At 38.4% G+C, this 22,485-nt stretch overlaps 1 protein-coding gene across 2 annotated transcripts in view; it reads left to right on the top strand.

Annotated features, from left to right (window-relative positions):
• The window catches only part of SLC7A11 (solute carrier family 7 member 11), a 94,743-nt gene that overhangs the window by 39,714 nt on the left and 32,544 nt on the right, over window positions 1-22,485 (top strand). For both annotated transcript variants that reach the window (XM_031465945.2, XM_010977687.3), the window contains exons 7-11: window positions 15,094-15,217; window positions 17,140-17,243; window positions 18,079-18,175; window positions 19,630-19,779; window positions 20,983-21,160. In XM_031465945.2, the coding sequence (XP_031321805.2) occupies window positions 15,094-15,217; window positions 17,140-17,243; window positions 18,079-18,175; window positions 19,630-19,779; window positions 20,983-21,160 (653 nt within the window). The remainder of the gene's footprint in view (window positions 1-15,093; window positions 15,218-17,139; window positions 17,244-18,078; window positions 18,176-19,629; window positions 19,780-20,982; window positions 21,161-22,485) is intronic.

Below are 22,485 nucleotides of genomic sequence, written 5' to 3' on the forward strand. Positions count from 1 at the left end.
TTCTCTAAAAGATAGTGTGAATTGGGCTCCTGTTGTTTCTGTAGCAGCTCCTGGGCGGAAGTCCCTCACTGCTCAACCCAGCCCCCCCAACTCTGCACCTCTCATCGGGGGCACCCAGGAACACGAGATGTCCTGATGATCTCGTTCTTGTATTTCTCCTGACAGACACACTTTGTTTATTCCATTTTTCAATGGCTAGGACACCAATCTCCATCTCTAGTTGTGGTCAAATGATTTAGTCAAGCGATAGAAACATTTCTTTCTATGTATTCTGTACCCTACTAGAAAAAGTCGAAGTAAAACTTTATGACCTTCATAGTATTTTCAATAGCAATATGTAGCCTTTCCCCCTTTATCTTTATTTTTTATTGAAGTACAGTCAGTTACAATGTGTCAGTTTCTGGTGTACAGTATTATGTCCCAGTCATGCATATATATACATATATTCATTTTCATATTCTTTTTCATTAAAGGTTATTATAAGATACCGAATATAGTTCCCTGTGCTATACAAATTTGTTTATCTATTTTTATATATAGTAGTTAATATTTGCAAATCTCAAACTCCCAAATTTATCCCTTCCCACCCCTTTCCTCCAGTAACCATAAGATTGTTTACTATGTCTGTGAGTCTGTTTCTGTTTTGTAGATGAGTTCATAGTGTCCTCTTTTTTCTTTTTTTATATTCCACATATAAATGATATCACATGGTATTTTTCTTTCTCTCTGGATTACTTCACTTAGAATGACAATCTCTAAGCCCATCCATGTGATCAAATTAGAATATCCAAAAATGTGTAGAAGAAAAAGTCATCTCTCATCTCATGATCACATCAAATGAAAGGCCTCATTTTTATTGTTTTGATAGTGTGTTTTTCCCCATCTGTATGTATGTGTGTGTGTTTCTGCCATGCATGTATGTGTTGCATTATATTACTTGAGATGAATGTACATGTGTGTTTTTCATAACCCTGCCATTACATTATATATATATATATATTTGTTTATTTGTTGTCAGTTTCCCCTGTGTCATTCATTACTGTATCCCCAGCAGTTTGAAGGCACCTTGAAGTTTGCTCTGCCATCTCGATTTGCTGTGTCTCGAGCTTAGCTCTAGCTCTTTCTGTTCATCTAGATTGATCCTGCTTTTTTCATTTCATGTCATTTCATTAGATTTCCCTAGATCTTTAAAATCTAAGTAAACACCATTTTTAATGGTGGTATAATATTTCATTGGGTAGATGTACCAATAATTACTCCTTTTTCTCTTAGGCATTGAAATTGTTTCCAATTTTTCTTAGCCTAATAATGCTGTGTCATGTGTTTAATATCTTAATCTTTGTACATACTTAATGATTTTCTCAGCAAGATTGCTAGAAGAGAATTACTGTATCAAAGGCAATGAACTTTTTAAAAGTTTCTTTCTGCATTACCAAGTTGCTTTCCAGAATGGGTATATCAGTTTCCTCCCACAATAACGAGAGTTAAGAATACTTAATCAGCATTGAGTGTCATTATTTACAAAAATATTTGTTAATTAAAAAGCAAAAATTACTCCCCATTGTTTCAAGTTGCATTTTTTTTTATCACACATGAGTCTGTGTGACTCCCCTGTCTAGTAGCTGTGTGTGGTTGCCATGTGGGGGCCTGAATATGGGTGATTCAGCAGAATTCTTTGTATGTTACAGGCGCTGATTCTGTATTTCTTACATTTTTTTGCAAAATATTTCATCAGTTCTTCATGTAACTAAATTTTCCTTATGATTCAGCTTAAAGAACTTTAAATTTAAATATAGTAATTTAATGTGTTAAATATTTAAATTTAACTACTACATTTAAATGTTGCAATTTTTTGAAACTTCTATATACTGCTTTTATATCAGAGATCTTTCTACATCTGTAGCTCATGTAAATCTTACTCACATTTTCTGTTTGTTTTCCCCTGATTTCTTTTCACATTAAACTTTTTATCTTATCAGGAATGGATTTCTTTGAATATGATCCAGTGTAAGCTCTTGATTTCTCCCCAAATTCCCAGTATCCCATCATTTATTAAAGTCATGTTACCCCTTATCTTACGATATTTACTTGGTTTATAATATGTACTACACTTGTATTATATATTCAGTTTTTATGTCTTTTACTAGGTTATATTTCAAGGTAATCTATTCTGCTCTACTTATCTTTCTATTGCTGTATCAGCCAATGACTATATAATTTTTATTATTAAAAGTTCTAATACTCTTTTTAATCTGCAGGGAAAGATGGCCTTAATTATTATTCTTTTCCTCTGAAGAAATCAACGTTGAGTATAACATATTTGTATGAAGGCAATTTCTACTCCAAGCTTTTTATGCATAGGAGGATAATCTAGATAGTGCTTTGAAATGTAAAGTTCACAGCTTTTCAAATTATCTTGGTCATATTACCTCATGATACAACCTGTACTATATAAAGATATATTCTAAATGTAGGGCTAAATTCTTTATAGTCCAGACATTTCTTTTGCTGACTATGCTTAACTGTTAACTTGGTTTCTTTTTCTTCTATTAGATTTTTAAAATACTAACTAATTAAAGTAACCTACAAGGTTTCTGTCGATAATATTAGTCTTACTCACTTCCCCTTTTGGCCTTTCTTTTTTAACTCCCTGAGCTCTACAAATAGAGCACCTTTCAGAATGATTTTCTATTTTCCAGAATATTTTTTAACAAAATACCAAGTGCCAAAATGTTAATGGAAATATCAATGGAAACATGCAAAAAATATTTCTTTATGATCCTTGTAGTTGTTGAAACTACCCTGTAAAGGATTAAACATGAATGAATTTAACTATTATAAATGTATCCAACTAGTCGAATTTATGTTCCTGAGAAATAATCCTTTGCCACATAGGTTATGAACATGGTCATAAACTCGATTCCTAAGCAACATAAATTAGAAAGGATATATTCCCCCCTGATATCCTTCTTATCGATGAACCAAGCATCTGTTGGAAAGTATTTGAGTCATGTTTTTATGCCTCTCTTAGACACTTGCTACTTTTCCTACAAAATGAGGATGGCATTATTGGATTTCATTGATTTCGTTACTAGCACTTGTTTTCTCGTGGTGGTTCCAGTTCACTTGGTACATTCTAAGTTTATGTGCAGAAATCAACACAGGACACAGTTGCAATGCTCTCTCCATCCCATAGTCACTCAGGAAGCTCGGTACTTTGACCAGGAAAGATCAGCTGTTCTCCTGTGTTTAGAAATGAGCCTTCCTTATGCCCTCTTCCCTTCCTCCGTGACATCATCTCAGTCTGTGGTCCACTCCCCATGGCTGCTCCGTCTCGATTGTGAGCCTGATCCCTTCCCTGGCTCTGACACCCTGTCAGTGTGTTCTGCTGACTCCCTGCCGCTGGCTACCAGCTGACTGTGCCGTGCTGTGTTTGTGTTTTATGGGGAAGTGTTCGTGTGTGGCTGCTGTGTTTGATATTAAATCTGAGATGAACTTCAGGAGGTTTCCTGCTTTTTATTAAAAATGATTTTGGCTAGGGGCTGTGTTATCCTGTTCATAAATCAGGTGTTCTCAGAGATTTAATAATTTAGAATTCACATGAGGTTTTGATGGAATAAACATTTCTTTTCTCTGTTAAAGCCGCCTCAACTTTTTTCCCCTCTTTTTCCTCTTCACTGCTTCCATTTATTTTTTTAAGTCTTCTTTTGGGAGATTTGTACAGATTTATCTCATGGCTGTGAAAATAATGTAAAAGGAAGAGTCAAAACGATAGCTTAGTTTGGTTGAAGTAATTTAAATTTGGTAAGTTTCTTTGAGTCTTTCCATCGCTATTGTAAACATACTTCTGTTTCACTTTTTTATCCCAAGTTTTATCTTCCAAAGTAGTTATCCTCTCTCTCTCTGTTTAATGAACCATTTCTTTTAGAACATGTCCTACAAATAAAAGGTTGATAAAAAGCAAAAATAATAATAATAAATAATAATAATGATAATAATAACCGAGGCCAAAGAGGCCAGGAACTCTTTCCATTTGAGATTACAAGCTACATAAAAAATAGACTTATCCTTAAGGGCGACAAATAGTTCTGACAACTCCTCTCAAAAATACTTGCACTAGAGATTTAGAGAAAATACTTTGAGGGCGCTTTAAATGCTGAGTACATGGCCTTAATTTCTTTGTAGAATTTAGTGAATAGAATGTTGCAGTAGATGTAGCCAGTGTCCAGGTTCTTGTCCTGTCCCAGAAAGAATTCAGAGATGAGACATGGAGGTTAAAGAAGTAAAGTGGAGATTTATTGAGGGAGGGATAGTACACTCTCAAGGGGAGAGCAGGCAGGCTCAGGTGAGCGGCTGCCCTGAGTTTCTTTGGCAAGTTGGTTACACAGAGTGTAAAAATGAATGGGTGGAATATTCATTGGGGAGGGAAGGGTTTGGGGTCCTATTCCCTGATTTTCATCCCAACTCCACCTTCCTGAGGGGAGGAGGGATTTTTGTCCTTATTTATTCTGGATCGGAAGTGTCATGGTGTGGGTACATGATGGGCGCTTCTAATCTGCAAGGCTAATTTTATTGAAATGAGGGCATAATGAGCAAAAGGTTACATTCAGACACTGGAGATTCCTGCTTTTTTCCACCTTTCTTTGTCGGCCTCCAGGCCACTTGTCACCCCTAAAATGTGTGACCCCTTATCAGCCCAGAGGTTCCTGCTTTTCATTCTCTGCCCAGGGACCCCTGGTGCTTACGTGATGTATGGTTTCCTGCATTTGGCCTGTGCCCCTCCTTTCTGCCCAGTTCCTGCCATATGGCCTGGGTCCCCCTTTCTCTGCTCATATCTAGCCATCTGCCTGCTCTAACAGGAATACATAAAAATATTTGAAAAGACTATTGGAGTTAGAAAAGGTTTTGTTTTGTCTCCCTCACATTAAAAATCACAGGGAATGAGGAGCACAGGGGTCGTGGGGCATACTTAGAAAAAGGAGAGGTGATTTCTCTGAGGGAGGCTTGATCTGAGCCTGACTGATGAAAATGAGACAATCATGTGAATAACCAGGTCAGGGGGCATCCATGTCTTGTCCTGTTTGAATTTTAGTTTCCACGAGAGAATGAATTTTTGATTGTAGTTGACGTCTTCATCATTTTTTAGTGCCTAGCATAAAGAAGATATTTGATAAACGTTGGTGAAATGAATGAACTTTTTATAAGGGACTCTGGTAGATGCAAATGACAATATCCATAATATTATTATGAATGTCCTCCTAAAATTCAGATGATTCTTAAAAACATATTTGCAATACATTTAAAAAAAATTTTTAGTTGAAGTATATAGTTGCTGTACAATGTTGTAGAAGTTACAGATGTGCAATATAGTGATTCACAATTTTTAAAGGTTATACTCTCTTTATAGTTGTTCTAAAATATTGGCTCTATGCCCCATGTTATACCATATATCCTGGTGGCGTGTTTTATACTGAAAGACATAAACTGTGAGTGTCTATGAAAGTATGGTCCATGTAATGTGGCTTTGAGAGACCTGAACTGCAGACACTGACTGTTTCAGAATCTGGAAGAATGGACAGACCACTTATCCTTTAAATGATCTTCTGTGATGACCAGTACTTTTAGCCAGGCTGCGGCTGTGAAGTTGTAATGATGGAAGTTACTGTGATGTGCTGGTATTCCTGGTTGAGGATAGAATCATAATCTCAAGACCCAGGAGAAGAGTTTGTAAAGTCAGTGTCCTGTTTTTCCCTCTGAAGGACAGAACAAGACAGGTGTTTCTTAGGGTGCTCTGGTACGTGAGCAAGTGCTCAGCTGAATTTTCGAAGTATCCTGTTAAACAGTTTTTACCAATCAGTTTTATTTGCTAAAATGATTGAATAATCAACTTTCCAGTGAAATGAACTTCAGGCTTTGTGAATCCAACAACCTCTGTAACTAATGAGGCCGTTTAAGCCTAGTAGGGTCCAGTGATGTCCTGGGTCCCCACTAGTGACTGGAACATGACTGAATTAGAATCTAGATGATTTTTCATACTTTTCATACTGGGTTAAAACAAGTATCAGAGGCAAAACTGCAGAGAAAAGATGTTGCATGAGGAAAATTTACACTTGGGATGGTTTTTTTCTTGTTAAAGGAATTTGGGGATGGGGCTGAGGGAAAATATGGAAGAGAAGGAAAATTATGGGGTGGGTGAATGTGGGGACCACTTCTCTTTCCAGGGCAGTCAGTCCTTCAATGGTTGCATGCTGTGTTTGACTTTAAAAAATTATCCATAGGGAGAATTTGCCTATGAACCCTGGTAGTTGAAGAAAAGGCATCAGCAAATATAAAATAAAGCACATGCTTATTTTTCAAAAGGTTTAACTTTTGAGCTGAGAGATAAAGGATGATAAAATTTACATTTCTGCTGGGAATATGAATCTTTGTGAATGAACAGGAGAGGAGAGGATTCCTTACAGGAGGTTCTTCCATCCTGGGGGCCTTTGCAACCTTTGCAGGCAGCTGTCAACTGTTCCAAGCAGGAGTCTTCATCATCATTTTCTTGACAATGACGTGTCGTCTCTCTAAGCTGGCAAGGTGCTGAGCCCGTCAACTCTATTTCTTCTCATCTTCCCCTTTCTCTGTGGCTCCATTAGGCCTCAGTGGCACGTTCTCTGTGGCCAGGCCATGTAGATTTACCACTTTGATTAAAGCCAGGCCAGAGCTATTGACTCCCCTACCAACTTCAAACCCTTCCTACTAAGAATTATTCCCTCAATTACCTATAAGTATGATTTGTGGCAGTGAAAAATTATTTTTAAATGTATAGGATCAAATATATATATTCACAACTTTATAATCATTCATTTATCAGTATTTTATGAAACCAGTTTATATATTTTTTGAACTATTTTAGGAAGCCAGTATTGAGTCCAAAGAGTTACCTAAAGACATGACTTGTTCCATCTAATGGAGTGATTTTTAAATCATTTGAAAGCACTAGATCACTTCATTTGTCTGTCGGAACATCAATACATAAAGCAAGTGTGAGACGACTGATCTGGTTGAAGTGAGATTAGGTCAGTCTATAATCCTATCAATTGTCCACCTTCCATTCTGATTCCCAGAGCACCCAGTTGGAAGGCCAGCTGTCCACTAGATCATCAGATATCAAAGCAAAATGGTTACTGATAATTCCACTTGTGATGGTTGGTCACAAACGTTGAAGGCAGTGTCTCGTGGTAGAAGCAGTAGTTCATTTGTCATGGTTGAACATCTCCATATTTACCTGTTCCATTTCTTATCGCACAGCTGGTCAGAAATGTGACTGGATTTGATTTACCGGTTTTATAGTAGAAGTGTTACTAGTTCCTTCTAAGACACATGTTTATGGCCTGAGTGAATTTTGATGCTAATTCCCATTTACTATGCCAAAGTGGGTATATTTATTTTATGTTGCCTTGTTCTCAGTGTAGAGTGTATTTATTCAATAATGCGTTGTCTTATTATGTATCGTTGACCAAAACAAAAGGCAGTTGTGCTATGATCTTTGTTGGATTGGTGGTAATTGTCAGAAGTGCAGAAGATTTTATATTTCAAAATAGTGATCAGTCTTTGCTCTATTCCTGGGAAGACTTTCACTATCCTAACTTTTTCAGTGGTGTGTATTTTAATTTGATTTTTGTCATTTGTGACATTATTTTAAAGACATTCTATCATATACTGATCTCTTATAAAACAGAAAATTTCATGTAAGATAAAAGTTAATGAGGACCCTTTTTTGTCTACTATAAATTAATTCACTGAGATTGACAAAAGGCCTTGATATAATGAGGCCCTTTATTCTTTTATTAGTTAGGGTAACACTAGCTGCTACAACAAGCCATAAAGGTTCAATGGCTTTAAACAACTGCAAGTTGAATTTTTAAATCACGTGATGATCCACTGTTGGTGCCCCCAACTGATTGGTGGACTTTCTTCCATGTGTTGATTCTGTGGCCCAGATTCCCTCCACAGCGTGGCTTTGCATCTCTTTAGAGCCTTTGAAACTAGCTGTTAGTTCGTGGAAGGGGGCGGGGAGGGCAGGGCAACACCCCTTTTAACCACCTTGCCTGCACTTATCACATCAGTTGACATATAAGATTGAGTCACATTCCCAGCTAGATATCAGAGAGGCTGGAAAATCTGGTCTTCCTGGGTCACTGCTCCCCAGGAATAACTGATACTTGGGAAAAAGGAACACAAAATTGTGGTGGGTAGTTCTTTCCTCAGCCACACATATCTGAATCTCAGGAACTCTGTTATAAAAAAGAAAAATGGTTTGCTGAGATGTTGTATTACCTTAGAATACTTTAGACAAAATCCTGAGGAAAATGATAACATTTTCTAAGGTACACTGTAAAAACAATATAACAGAAATAAGAGTTGGACATTAGTGGAAATGTAATTTATTGTTATTAAACTATATTGTCTTTGTAGTTACTTGCTAGCATTTTATTGGAAACCAATTTTGTTTTTGTTTTTGAACACTCCAACTTGCCTACTAATATCTTAACGTTCACCCATGATAAATATGGATAACTATAATACATCTGGAAGACACACTCTCAATCTTTAGAAAATTAGAAATAATGAGATGCAGACAAGGCAGATTTTTTTGTTTGTAGGAAATTCAAGCAAATGAAAATTTACTTTCAAGCTACATTTTGCTGAATAATTTTATTTAGGAGTGAATTTATTCTAATAGTAGGATGAAAAGTAAAGTATTACTGGAGCTAAAAATGCTTATACTAATGCTTCTGATTGCTTATTACCCTATGTTTCTGAATTGTAAGTTACCATTTTAGTTTATTTTTCTATGTGGTTTTGCTGCACTTTTCTCTCTCCTTTTTGCATATGTGTACATTTTTCCATGAGCCTCCTTCAGCCTGCGGTCTTTTAATCTGTGTCTGTTCATTTCTCACATCTCCCTACAGGTCTCTCTGTCTTCTCTTTTTGTTTATGGGGTTCTTCATCTGTGGACAAAGGAGAATGGTGAGATTTAGGTTAGGCATCAGTAGTATTGAAATTTAAAACGTCTCAGTGAAAACCCCCGTAGCCCTGCCCTGGTGCTGTCAGAAGCGGAGGCCAGGTGTTTAATGCTTGAACTCAGTGGGATCACTGTGTACCTTTATGTGACAATCTGCTTGTCACATCACTGTGTTCAGCCTTGGCCCAGAAATTGTCATTAAGTTAGAACATGAACCATGAACCTTTAAGAATGTTTATAAATAGGTTTATTGAATGTATTCTTCTTCTTGCTACATTTTTCTTTCAGCGACAACCCAGGCCTTCCCCCCAGCTACCTGCTGTGTCGCCTTAAGTGCATTTCTTTTGTAATGTTATTAACAACCCAAGTCTCACTCACGATGTACAACTGGAGATTCAGGGATAGCACTAAGTAACAGTGAGGCAAAGTCACTGAAAACATACAGAACAATCGTTTGATTCCAATCATCTGTCATCTAATTATTTCAAGTCTGGAAGACTATCAAGAACACTTACTCGTAATTCATCCCCTGCTAGAAATGCCAGAAATCACATAATCAGACAGTAGAGTTCCATGTCTAGGGGTCTCTGGAGAATTTGATATGAGCAAGAATCAGGGAACAAACGTAAAAATGTATGGGGAGAAAATGGTATGAATGAAAAATATAAATCTTCTTTAAGATACACACATGACTGAAGTTTGAGAAATGAGGTAAAATTAACAGCAGTGGTAATAAAATGAACTGAATAGTTCTCCAAAAATTAATTGATGGATCAAAAAGAGAAGCAGATGTTTGAGTAACTTCTGGATCAGATCTAGAGAAAAGCTTTCAAGGTCTCTATGGGTCATTATACAGAAAATGTGAAATAGGAATGATTCTAAAATAAATACTCAGAATCTGAAGGTACTTATTTATAATTTTAAGTGCTTTATGTGGAAATAAATCACAGCTTTCTTTCAATTACATACAAACAAATAATCCGTAGTTTACTAATAGAGTTAAAAAACACTTTGAAAAATACGTTTTCCTTTTTCTTTGCATCTCATGTATTAAGAAGTTTGCCATTTTCTTGCCGTTATTAATCCCCGTTTTTCCTCCTCCCTCCTTTTTCCTGACTGCCAAATACATATGTTAAAATAGTAATGATTTTTAAATATAAATGTGAAGCATCACGCACTTACTTCTCTTAGAAGATTCCAGAACACACCAGAGTAGGTTTTAGCAGAACCATTGTCATGCCCAGTCCCATGGCTCGAAGACAGTTTTAGACGCCCCAGGGTCAGTGAGTTCTATGGTCCCCATTGTGTGTACTCAACACCGTGGAGTGTATGAAATTTATTTTGATTCACACAAATCTCAGAAGATTTTGTACCAGTTATAAAACAATTTTAGGAATAGCCTAAATACCAGTGATTACAGCATTACTCAGATGGTCTGAATATCGGAAATCCTTTTAACCTTCAGATGTCCTCAGCTCTCTGGAGAATCAAGCTAGGTTTACTCTTTTGGTTTTCATGGTAAGAATCTTTTTAGCCAGCATGAAGCCCTGGACACAATGATCATTTCTGATGCTCTGTCATGTAGTTGGGAAGCGTATTAAGATTGCATCCAATGCTGCATCATTTGCATGATTATTTGTGATGACTGTTAGGTGCACAGTAAAATATGTTTGGTTTAAAATGTGTCACGTTGTGACAATCAGCCATCTGATATTTGTATCATTTATATAAAATAGAATACATGTTTCTCAGCATGTAAGGATCCTACGAACTTAATACCTCGAGTTAAAGGAAGCACGAAGCAGCCATGATATCATGGACAAGGTGTGCCATGAGTGTGGAACTTAGGGTTGGAAGATCTGGGTTCAAGTTCCAGCTTTCCCACTTACTAATTTTGTGACCTTGGCCCCCCACTTAACCTCTCAGAGCCTTGGTTCCCTTGTTTGAACATGGTGGTATAACCTGCTATTTCAGGAGGTAGTTGTGAATTTTGTTTGTTCATATTCTATCTTATTCCACAAAGGATTTGAAATGAAATGTGTGTATTTGGAGATAAAACCTATTTGCTAGTGCTTCACAGATTATACAGCTATAAGCTACCTGCCGTCACTGTTGGGACCATTTATATTCCTGGGGAGCTCTATCCCTGAGGATGGAAGTGCTTCTAAGGAGCTGTTCCGGAGACTTCCATTTGATAATTTCAAGTAAAACAAATATTTATCCATGCATGACATAGACTGGTTATAGATGCCAATTTAAAATAAACCTACACGAAGGCTATACAAGACCTTTTTTCCTTTTTTCAAGTTTCGTTTAATTTTTTTTTTTTTTTTTTTTTTGGTGGGGGGAAGTAATTAGGCTTGTGTATTTATTTTTAGAGGAGGTGCTGGGGATTGAACCCAGGCCCTCATGTATGCTAAGCGTGTGTTCTAACACTTGAGCTATACTCTCCCCTGCCTAAGACCTTTTAATTGAAGACCATTTGTAGCTAATAAAAATATCAGATGGTCGCTTACTTCTCACGTATTAGTACTTAACTGAAAAGGCTACACGTGACAAAAAGCTCTTAAGGATTAAGTATGTGTTTTCAGTATCTTATTAATCATTAAAAAACACACAAACATTTGGGAAAAGAGTAGAACTCATAGATGTGAGTTATTTTTACTCAGCTTAAAGACTATGCTTTTGTTGCACTTAGAATTGGTGGATACCGCCCAATAATACAGGGGCTTTGAAACATCAGTGGCCTACCAGGTCCTTTAATTCCTTTTATTATCATGTGCCATTCACCTTCATCTTGGGTTGCTAACTGTGCTTATCTGCCCTCTGCATCTAAAGCCTCCAGAAAGATTGCTCTGGCGTGGCCTAATAGCTTTTATCAGCTCACCCAGTGGCTCTTAAGCTTTGATGCTTGAAATCCAGGAGTTACTCACACAGTGCCAAGCCCTTCTGAGTAAGTCAGCTGTTTTCCTCGGTAAATGATTGCTGTTTATGCCAAGGCAGCTGCAAACCCCTCTCCTTCCCTTTGTTAAAGTGAAGTGGAACCTTAAGGACAGGTGGCTATTTGGTCACATCCTCTCCAATTCCCATGGCTTAATCTTGCCTAGAGAGGGATGACTGGGCCTGTTATGATTGGCTGCAAGGTTAGAGCCTTTTTCTCTTTATCCTATATTTTAAGCTCCTTTGATTTTTCTCCCTTTAGCATCTCTATAGTATATTTGGCTGATAGGAAAATGGTTCATAATCTATTTTAGCTTGTCTGATAAGTATGCTTACTTGTCCTCCTTTTCCATAGAAGTTGTCTAGGGAAATTTATTCAGTGAGCTTCTGTTTAAAGGCTAAGTTCAAAATAAACTGTTTCCTAAACCTTGAAACTCTTGAAAACATTCACCTGACATTATAGTCCATGTTATACAGAAAAATTGTAAGAATCATGCAATAGATTTTCCCCTCCTTCATACTACAGGAAACTGCATTTTTAGTGAAGACATGAGGAATACAGCCTTGATGAGAGCTTTCCAATAAACATTATGTTCAACAATTATGATTTCTCTGAAAATTAGTAGGGTTTGGAGACTCACATGCAAGAGAGAGAGAGAGACACTACACTTGAGTGGTTTAGATGCTTTGACTTCAAGCTGGATCAATCTGCAGCTGAATTCTGGGTTTCCACTTGCCAGCTATATATCCTTGAAGAGTTATGCAAACTCTAAGACTTCATGTCTTCATATATAAAACGGTGACGATGCCCCTCACAGGATTTTCCAAGGATAAAGTGAGGCAAATATGTACAGTACCTAATAAAATGGTGGGTTAATAGTAGCAGCTGCTGTTGTTTCTTTCTTTCTTTCTTTCTTTCTTTCTTTCTTTCTTTCTTTCTTTCTTTCTTTCTTTCTTTCTTTCTTTCTTTCTTTCTCTCTCTTCTTTCTCTCTTTTTCTCTTTCTCTCTTTCTCTCTCTCTCTTTCTCTCTTTCTTTCTTTCTTTCTTTCTTTCTTTCTTTCTTTCTTTCTTTCTTTCTTTCTTTCTTTCTTTCTTTTTTAATTGACGAGCTGAGGACAGAAGGAAAGGGAAACTAACCTGGGAGACTGGACTTCTTTTAGAATCCCTTCTGCTAAAATCAGTTTAGAAATTCTTTCTCAGAAAGACCATACTCTCCGGGTGGGAAACAGGGAGGCTGCCCTGGGAGAGCTGGGCTGAGAGGCGGGATGCTGTGCTGGGAGAGCCACTGCCCAATTCCAGACAGAGTTGGCTCTTAGCAGCATCATGTGATGTGATGGTACCACCTGTCCTGGACAGGGTAGGTGACTTCGCTGTGCTTGACAATACGTCCCGTCACTTTTTATTAGCAGCCTTCATCCTCTTCTTGTCAGCAAATCTCTTGAGTCTCTTCCTCCCTCTCTCTGCTTCTCTCCTCCATGGAAAGAACTTAAAACCCCATTTGGGGTGTTAGAGAAGCTAAAGGATTTGAGTTTAAAACAATACAGGGAGTGGTTGAGTGCTTCACCCACCCCCATGCTCCTCTTTCTAGCCCTGCGCACACCGATGTAGCGCCTTTCTTTCAAAGAACCAGAATTCATCTTTAATTCGCCTTTTGCCATTTACCCCTTGTATTTAATTGGCCCGGTGATTGCCTTTGCTTACATTTAGCATTTATCAGTCACAACGAGCAATGCGTGTTACAGTGTGAACAGAAAATTCCGCAGGACCCTCTTCGCACTGGGGAAGGGGAACATCTGTTCCTTTCCTATAAGGATGCCAGGATTTTCGAGGTCAGTGTGTTTCCCCATCAAGGCTTAAGGCTTTGGGGATCAGGGGGAAGTGTCAGGCTCCAAGCAGCATAATGAATGGCAGTTGCTGACTGGCTGGGTTTGCCTGTTCTCAACGGGGGCTAGAGAATTCAGCGTAATGAGCTGGGACTTAGTGTGCTCAACACACCCGACTTGGGGAGCGAGGCAGGCTGTGCTTTTTTTTTTTTTCCCCTGGTTCAGAACTGTATTTTCATCTTGTAAGAAATTATATTGAGGTCTTCATTAGTGGCACCCAGCAGGGTTGAGGCTCCATGAGGGCTGATAAGCTGGATGACTAAAAAACCCATCAGCCTTTGTGCCGGGAGCAGAAGGTTTAAGTTGCTTGGACTGGAAAGAGTCTGAAGAGGTGATTATGTTCAGCAAGTAATGTCTCAGTAACATGGGATCAGATTATTAGGGTCAGTAACTTCCTGACTTTCCTAGTGCATTAAATGAAGACATAACATTGCATTTGCACCGGCTACGTCTTGATGCCACCCGGTGTCAGCACTGTCTGGTCATATGTACTTCACAGCGTGTCACCTCTAATTTCATGGGATTATCTACGCTGTTGCTTCAATATATACTCATGATCTTGAGCCTCCTTTGAACTCACAGCAGGGCAGTGCAAAGTCGTTATTGGGAGCACGTCTTTGTTTATTTTGTGTTAGATACAAAATTATTATTATATGTTATTACGTTTAGAAAGGTAGATCTATCCTGCTCTCATGCTTCCAAAAGGGTCCTCTTATTTGCTGGTAAGGGGAATTACTGAAGGGGAAAATGCTGAATGCAAAAGACCTTTTTGGAGACTAGTATTAGAAAGGTGTCAAGGCAAGTGAATTAGTATTAGAAAGGCATAGAGGACAGTGGAACATGGAGTATGGTCCCCTGGCCAACAGCATAAGAACCACCAGGAACCTGTTGGAAATGCACATCCTCCCAAATCAGAAACTCTTGAGATGGGCTCAGCAGTCTGTGTTTTAACAAGCCTTCCATGTTCAAGTTTGAGAAACGCTGCTGTAGCATTTATAGTGTGCAAGAAATGGACAGACACACGTGTCCTGCGGGTAGAGGAAGAGACAAGATGGATGTCGCATCTCCCCTCGTGGACCTTAATCAATTACAGAGGAGTGTGTGGTGCTGCATCCTGATGCAATGTTCATACATACCCAACAAAGCCTGTCGTTATCCGCACCCTTTTATTCTGTGTTTGAATTAGCCTCATATCTTCTTTGGTTTCAGAGAAATTACTAACAAAAGAGGACTAACAAGCAATTTTTTGTGCATTTCAGAACCATCCCCCTTGCCATATGTATATCCATGGCCATTGTCACTGTTGGCTACGTGCTCACAAACGTGGCCTACTTTACGACCATTAGTGCTGAGGAGCTGCTGCTTTCCAATGCAGTGGCAGTGGTAAGTCGAAGTTGGGAAAATGCCAACTGGAATTTAGGTTAATGAGTTGATGCAGTTTTATACTAGTGTTTTGAAATTCAGTAATTTTTGCAGAACTGAGTGATAATGAATATTTTAAAAATTTAGGACACACCGTAGCATCTTCCGTTTAACTGATACAACTAAAATCCTCTATGATTTTCCTGTATTTTAATTTCTTGTAAAACATTTCCACCTCTACGTGCTTGAAAACACATTTCCACACATACATGTTGAATAGAAGGCTTTATTGGAAATCATGAATAGAAGTTTTTAAGGACAGGTGGGCAGTTACTGAGTTTAAATAAATGCCTTTTGGGGTATGCAAATTGCAGTTTATTCTGTGCTCTCTCCTATTTGGACACGTTTCAGATGCTAACTTCAAATCTTTTTCCCAAAGTACCACTTAAGAATTTCTAAGTGGACCATATACATTTGTTTTTACTAGTATGTGTGTGTGTGTGTGTGTATATATATATATATGTGTATGTATATATATATATATCTCCCTTTGAATACTAGTTCTAGGATATTATTAGTGTGGGGAAATACTGAGTTATTCAAAGTTAAACAGATGTCATTGCTGCAGTAGTTCTCAGAATATTATAGAAGCTAATGTGCATTTTAACTCCCTAAGAAGTGAATACTCATAATTTTACAGCATTTTCCAAAATTCATTTGACTTCAGCACCATCTTTGCTCCCGAAGGTCATGTTACGGGTCTGCTATTCTGTGACACACACTTTTTGGTATAAAAACTTAGCTAGTAAGAGAGCATTCATTCATGACCTTCTAACAATGAAGGGTGAAAAAAAAGAACTTCCCATCACTAGATGTCAGTTCCTTTTAAAATAGTCACTATTGCCTCATATGAGAAACATCCACAGGGAACAAATTATCTCATTTCATGTGAACCTATGTACGAGTTCACTGTATGAAGAAAAGACTTTGCCTAGTGCTGTAACTTCTGCCAGACAACTCAGTGCACAAAGCTTCCAGATGTCGGGTCGTCATCTCGTCTTACTAGACAAAGTGCAGCACTTATTCTTTGAGCGTAATGTGGCCCATTAATTACACAGCACCAGCTGTATCAAGGACAAGTAAAGAATCCCATTTTTTTTTTTTTTTTTTTTTTGGAAAATACACCCTTCGTGAAGATTTGCAATGTCGCACATGCCAGGGAATAAAAGGAAACGTCATAAGTTTGGTTTATCTTTTATATATCTGTGGCTTGATTTCCTCAGACTTGTTTTGGTGTTTTAGCCTTATAATAGGAAACTCCAGAAGAAATTGGCAGAGACACCTGAGAGGGCAGGAGTGACTCGATAAACCGAGATTGAGCTAATGTGATTATTCTGGGCAAAAGATTTTCAGAACTGCTCACATCTCTGATATACAGGATTAGGTCATCAGTTACTTTTCACCACACTTTTAAATCATGACAGTGGAATTGATATATGAAACACATATCAGTAACACTTCTCAGTGTACCATTGTACTTCACTATTAAAAATGTGGCTTTCCAGACCAAAGAGAAGGTATTACACACAGAAGGACTTTTGTCTCCAAAAGGAGAATCGAGCTTTTTTTTTTTTTACTTAACAGAGTCAGAGATGATAGATATCACAGTTGATAAAAATTTGATAAATGAATCATTGTTTTTTGAAAGAGGTAAGGTGCTTGCTTAGACCATTGCCAATAGTTTTGCAACAAGCAATAACATAGTACCTGCCTTTGATTATTGTCTTAAGAGGTTAGTCTGACCCTAACTCAAAAGAAAGATTATAAAACATACACATATCACCAAGTGAACAGAAAGTCATAGAGCGAGTTTGGCCTAAATTGTTTCATTTTATTCCACTTCCTGGCAAAGCATTAATTTGCTTCATTCTGTGTTTCACTAGACCTTTTCTGAGCGGCTCCTGGGAAATCTCTCATTAGCAGTTCCGATCTTTGTTGCCCTCTCCTGCTTTGGCTCCATGAATGGTGGTGTGTTTGCTGTCTCCAGGTGAGTGAGTTCAAGCATTTCTAGCAACACATTTCTGTTTTGGAGACTGGATGTAGTAAGGATAAGTTTCAAAGGAAAAGAAATAGTGCCTCCATGCCTGTTGTTTTTAAAGGGACAGGGAACATGAAGTCTTCCTCCAAGTATCAGCCGCACTTCCTGCTCTGTCCATTAGAGGGCACTGCATGTTTAATCATAGCCTGCTTTGAAGTCAGGCGTGAAGTTTTGGGGAGTTTGGGGGGGGGTTGGGGTTTTGTGTTTTTTTGTTGGTTTTTTTTTTTTTTGGTTTTTTAATTGTGTGTCTGCAGTTTAACAACAGCATTTTGTTTCTGGTGATAAAATCTTTTGTTTCTCTAAAAGTGACAAGAAAAAAAGTAAAGTAAGAGACATCACAAATCACCAGCCCACCATCTGTATCCCTTCTGTTTGATGCAGAAGTGCCTTTTGTTTTAACATGATTAAAACTTGATCAGATAAATCTGTGTGTGTACATGTGTTGGGTTGGACTGGATTAACAACACACATGCAATTCTAGGAACCTGGAACTAAATTCACTGTCAGCTGTTTATACACAGGCTGAGCTGTGTTGAGCTGGAGGTTGCTATTGTTTCTCCCCAAAGAATCATGCCAGATTTTGGCCGATTTTATACAGTTCTAAGGCAGATTTCTCATGATGTACTCTCCCTTAGCTGAAAAGTGAAGTCTAAGTAACCACCTAAGAAATGTCCAGCCATTTCATGTGAAGAAGATGCAAGTTTTCTCTTAGATTTCTGGATTTTTTTCCCCTTTGAAATGATCAATTACACAGTCAACTCCACCCCCATTTTTCTCCCATCAGGTTATTCTATGTCGCATCTCGAGAGGGTCACCTTCCAGAAATCCTCTCCATGATTCACGTCCGCAAGCACACGCCTCTGCCAGCTGTTATTGTTTTGGTAATGCATATTAACAAGTAGATCTAGATAGAACCTCGAAGAACAGGTTAGCAAAGAGGATTTCAAACTTGACCTTGGATAGTGCTTTGTGTTCTCCTTCATTGCTGAATTGGCTGTATGTGTGTCTTGGTAGAGTTGGAGAGGCAGGATGTTTTCCATCGCTTGCCTTTATCCAGTATTTCTGATACACATTTGATGCTTTGGGGCAATTGGCACATCACTTGTTTTTTACCTTTGTAGAAATTTGTGAAATTGAAGGGAAATGATTACCTTGGCTCCTGTCATTGATATATAGCCTCGCTGAAAAGGTTGTAGAGTAATGAGTCCCAAAGTGGAGCTAAGTACTACAGTCCCCAAATACCCAGATGTCTCATCCTAGGCCCCTTATAATGACATGCATACAAAATTACAGAAAAAGCCGATGAAATCCTAGACAGTGCAGTGATTTTGTGATTAAAGGTGAGAGCAACTTTGGAGAGCAACCCCAAAGGGAAGAAATAAAAGCCCCAACACTTAAATTTGAGTTGTAGAATTCTTTGTTCAGAGAAAAGTATTGTGAAATGTGAGATATGAAAGACAGTGAGGTGTAAAAGTCGTCAAATCCCCATTGGCAACGTTACGTTCATTTTTACCTACCATTTTGTAACATTTTTCTCAAATGGAATCTGCTGTCAGGAGTGCCATAGAATGCATCCGACACTTTTTTTCCCATGCACTTAATTTGTTTCAAAATGTTTCCTTGAAATTTCTTTGTAAGGTATGAGTACTCTCTGTGTGGAATCTGGACGTTTACATCACTGGTGGGAACAGAATGTATTACTGGGTGCAGAGGGCTTTCATTTTAAGCCTCCACTATCAGTCATGCCGTCCTTGGTATGTGCAGCTGTAGGGACTTGCTATGCTGATCTCTGCACTCCCTTCTTTTCCGCGGTCTCGAGGGTCACACGTGGCAAGCACACGGGGAGAGTAAGTGTCGAGGAAGAAAAGGTCAACGTTTTGCATTCAGGCGACCATAGAGTCACCTCGAAGTGGCTGTATATCCTGTGTGTGCATAGCCAAGAGCTCATCAGAAACCATCTGCAGAGTGTTCTGCAAATTTTTTAATTGGATGAACTTTTGCTTTTTATTGTTGGTTATTTATTAATCATCTCAATCTCTGAGCCTTTACATTTTCAGTCATTGAGTATCCTGTGTTTTCGTTCTTTGGAAACATATTCTCTTAACTCAAATGAAAAACTACTCAAAATAAAGCATCCGTATTTGTGTGTGAGAGAATACCAGAGCAGGATATAGCTGAGGGTTAGTTGAATATAAGTTTTTAATCATGACGGCAGTTTATCTTTATAAATAATCATTTGAAAGGATAATAAGGATGTGTAGCGATGTTAGTGCTTGTGATCACCTGTGTTCTCTTTTAACTCACTGAGTGTGATTTTTCTCTTCCTTCCCCTCAGCACCCTTTGACCATGATAATGCTCTTCTCTGGGGACCTCTACAGTCTCTTGAATTTCCTCAGTTTTGCCAGGTGGCTTTTTATTGGGCTGGCAGTTGCTGGGCTGATTTATCTTCGATACAAACGCCCAGATATGCATCGTCCTTTCAAGGTAACCTCAGCGATCTTGACGGGTTTACATAAATCTTCCTCCTAACACCCAGTCCTCCCTGTGTCATAACTTGATGACGTGGAGCTTGGGCGGAGGACAGCATCCCTCTGGAATAAAATGTTTAACTCTTGCAGGTAGTGCCTTTATATTGGATTTATTTTAGTTTGGAAAAATAGTTCACCCACTTGTTCAAGCGAGGGACTGAACTTTGCATGTCATGTTTTGGAAAGTGGGGGTGTTAATATACAATGTTCATTATGTGGATTTTTTGTAAATGTGTCTGACGACCTGATCTGCTCAAGGTCTGGGATGCTTCTTTCTTTAAGCTGAATAGTTGTGGTGGCCACGCTGAGAGTGAGGCAGATTCGTGTGGAATCCTCACTGATTAAAACTCTAAAAAGCCTGCTGCTTTAGGAAGTGGCATTTTAAGTATTCTTAAATGTTATGACTTATTACATGGCCTTTTTTCTGCATGATACACTCCAGAAGGAATAGAAATGTGAAGTGTCCAGGGAAGGCGAAGCTGTTTGAATTTACCACTTAATAGAATGTCCATTTGCCATAATGAAGCATTTCCTTTCGGGAGAGCTGACGAATATGCTTCTCGTCACCTTCAGCCTTGAATGTTCAGGGATTGATTTGACCTCACTTTTTATTTGCTTTTAAGAAATAACACAGATAATGTTGTCAGTCATGTTGTCAGAATTTCTTTCTAATTATATTCATTGCCTAATGCTGGCGACATCTTTATTAGTGGTTGAATAGGAGTTGGCCTGTTTTATCCCTGTTGGGTCGTCTTGTGAGTCTCCAACAGAAAATCAATAATGTGTAACAAGCAGCCCGTGCTCTTGGCTCTCCATTAAAGTGGATTCTAATCATCATGACCAAAGAACCAATCTTTTAAAATCCAAACCATAAATCATAATGGTTCTTAATGAGGAAAATAATTCAAACAGAACATCTTGAATGCAATATACTTATTTATCCTTAGATTTTGTTCTTGCCAAAGATTTTGTTAAAAATTTAAAGGAATATGTTGAATACATTCTCTGTGCCCTGTGCAAGAGATTTTGGTACTAACTACAGTAAGATAGGATGGTGCCTGTCACCTGGTCACATGACCAGAGCGTTATCACGTGATCACGTGACTGATGGGCTCCTCTTGAACCCTCTTTGAAATGATTTTCATCTGTGCTGTTCCAGGTGCCGCTGTTCATCCCAGCCTTGTTTTCCTTCACGTGTCTCTTCATGGTCGCCCTTTCCCTTTATTCGGACCCATTTAGTACAGGGATTGGTTTCATCATCACTCTGACCGGGGTCCCTGCCTACTATCTGTTTATTATATGGGACAAGAAACCTAAGTGGTTTAGAAGAATGTCAGGTAAGACTTTTAACCGGTTCCTGGACCTTTGAGAAACCAGGCTGTAGGAAACTCATCTCTGTGTACATCTGCCACACTCATACCTTAAAGTTTGAAAATACCAGTGGGGAAATTGCTAGTTTGAATACATTCCTGCATTCTGATTAAAACTGGTAGAAGAAAAGGCAGGAAGGATGTTTAGGGTTGGGCCACTGAATCCTTTCAGGATATTTAGTTTGAGTTGCTTTAATTAATTTTTAGGTAGAATTTCATCAGCAGTTCTGTAACTGACTTAATTGTTCTTCTGATTCCCTTACTAACCTGATTATTTTTATTCTGGGTTGAACGCAGTTTATTGATTCTATATGATAACATACACTTTGATGAGTGATATGAGATTTGGTGGGGAGTTAGGTGGAGCCTGCAAAAATCTTAAATATCATGAGTGTAACACTACCCTATTGGTGACTCACTGGGGGTCATAAGAATGGTAAGAACAACACAAGGAGAGTAACAGCTCAGAGTTATTGAGTGATTTCTGTGTATTAGCCCATATATGACCTTATTTAATCCTTCAAACAACTTTCTGAGGTAGGAAACATGAGCCCCATTTCGTAGGTTTTGAGTTCTGGTGTGGGAGAATCCACGTGACGTATTCCAAGTCCTGCAGATAGTACGGAGAAGGCCTAGAATTCAAACTTAGGCAGTTTGTACTTTATAAAAGTTGTCTTGGTGGGGAGACGGTGAGGATGGATTAGAGAGCACGAGGCTAAAGACATTCTGGAGAATAGAGATTGGTGCTTACCCCAGTAATTCTACAAGAACTGAGGAGAGTCTGAACATAGGGAATGTTGGCAGGGTCCGAGAGAAAGTGAGAAAAAGTAAAGAAGAAAAACCAACAGAGCTTGGTGACCAGGTGAGTTGGAAGAGGAGAAAATACAGGAAATTAATAAGTAGGAAGGGTGCTTAAGAAAAGCCTCTGCTGAAGGCCTCTCCCGCTGTCAGGGGCTCTTCCAAGCAAGATCCTTCTCTTACATCATCATCTCATTCAGTCCTCCACGAGACCCACGTGTGAGTTGGTTTATTGGGAAAACCAGGGCTCAGGGAGATGGGAATTTATTTTTGAGTGTGTAGATTTTAAACCATTGAGCTTGGATGTGAACCCACATCCGCTGGACTTCAGATTCATGCTCTTTTTAGATTGGGTGCCTGGGGGAAGAGAGAGAGAGGTTAAAAAATATATCCAGAGGAGCAGATATGTTCTTACGGGTGAGTTTGGTGACTTTGAAGATCAACTTTTCTTCTCATTCATTTTAATTTACTGACTTTACCATCATTAATGTTTA

Source organism: Camelus dromedarius, chromosome 1 (genome assembly GCF_036321535.1).
Source record: "Camelus dromedarius isolate mCamDro1 chromosome 1, mCamDro1.pat, whole genome shotgun sequence".
NCBI lineage: Eukaryota > Metazoa > Chordata > Mammalia > Artiodactyla > Camelidae > Camelus > Camelus dromedarius.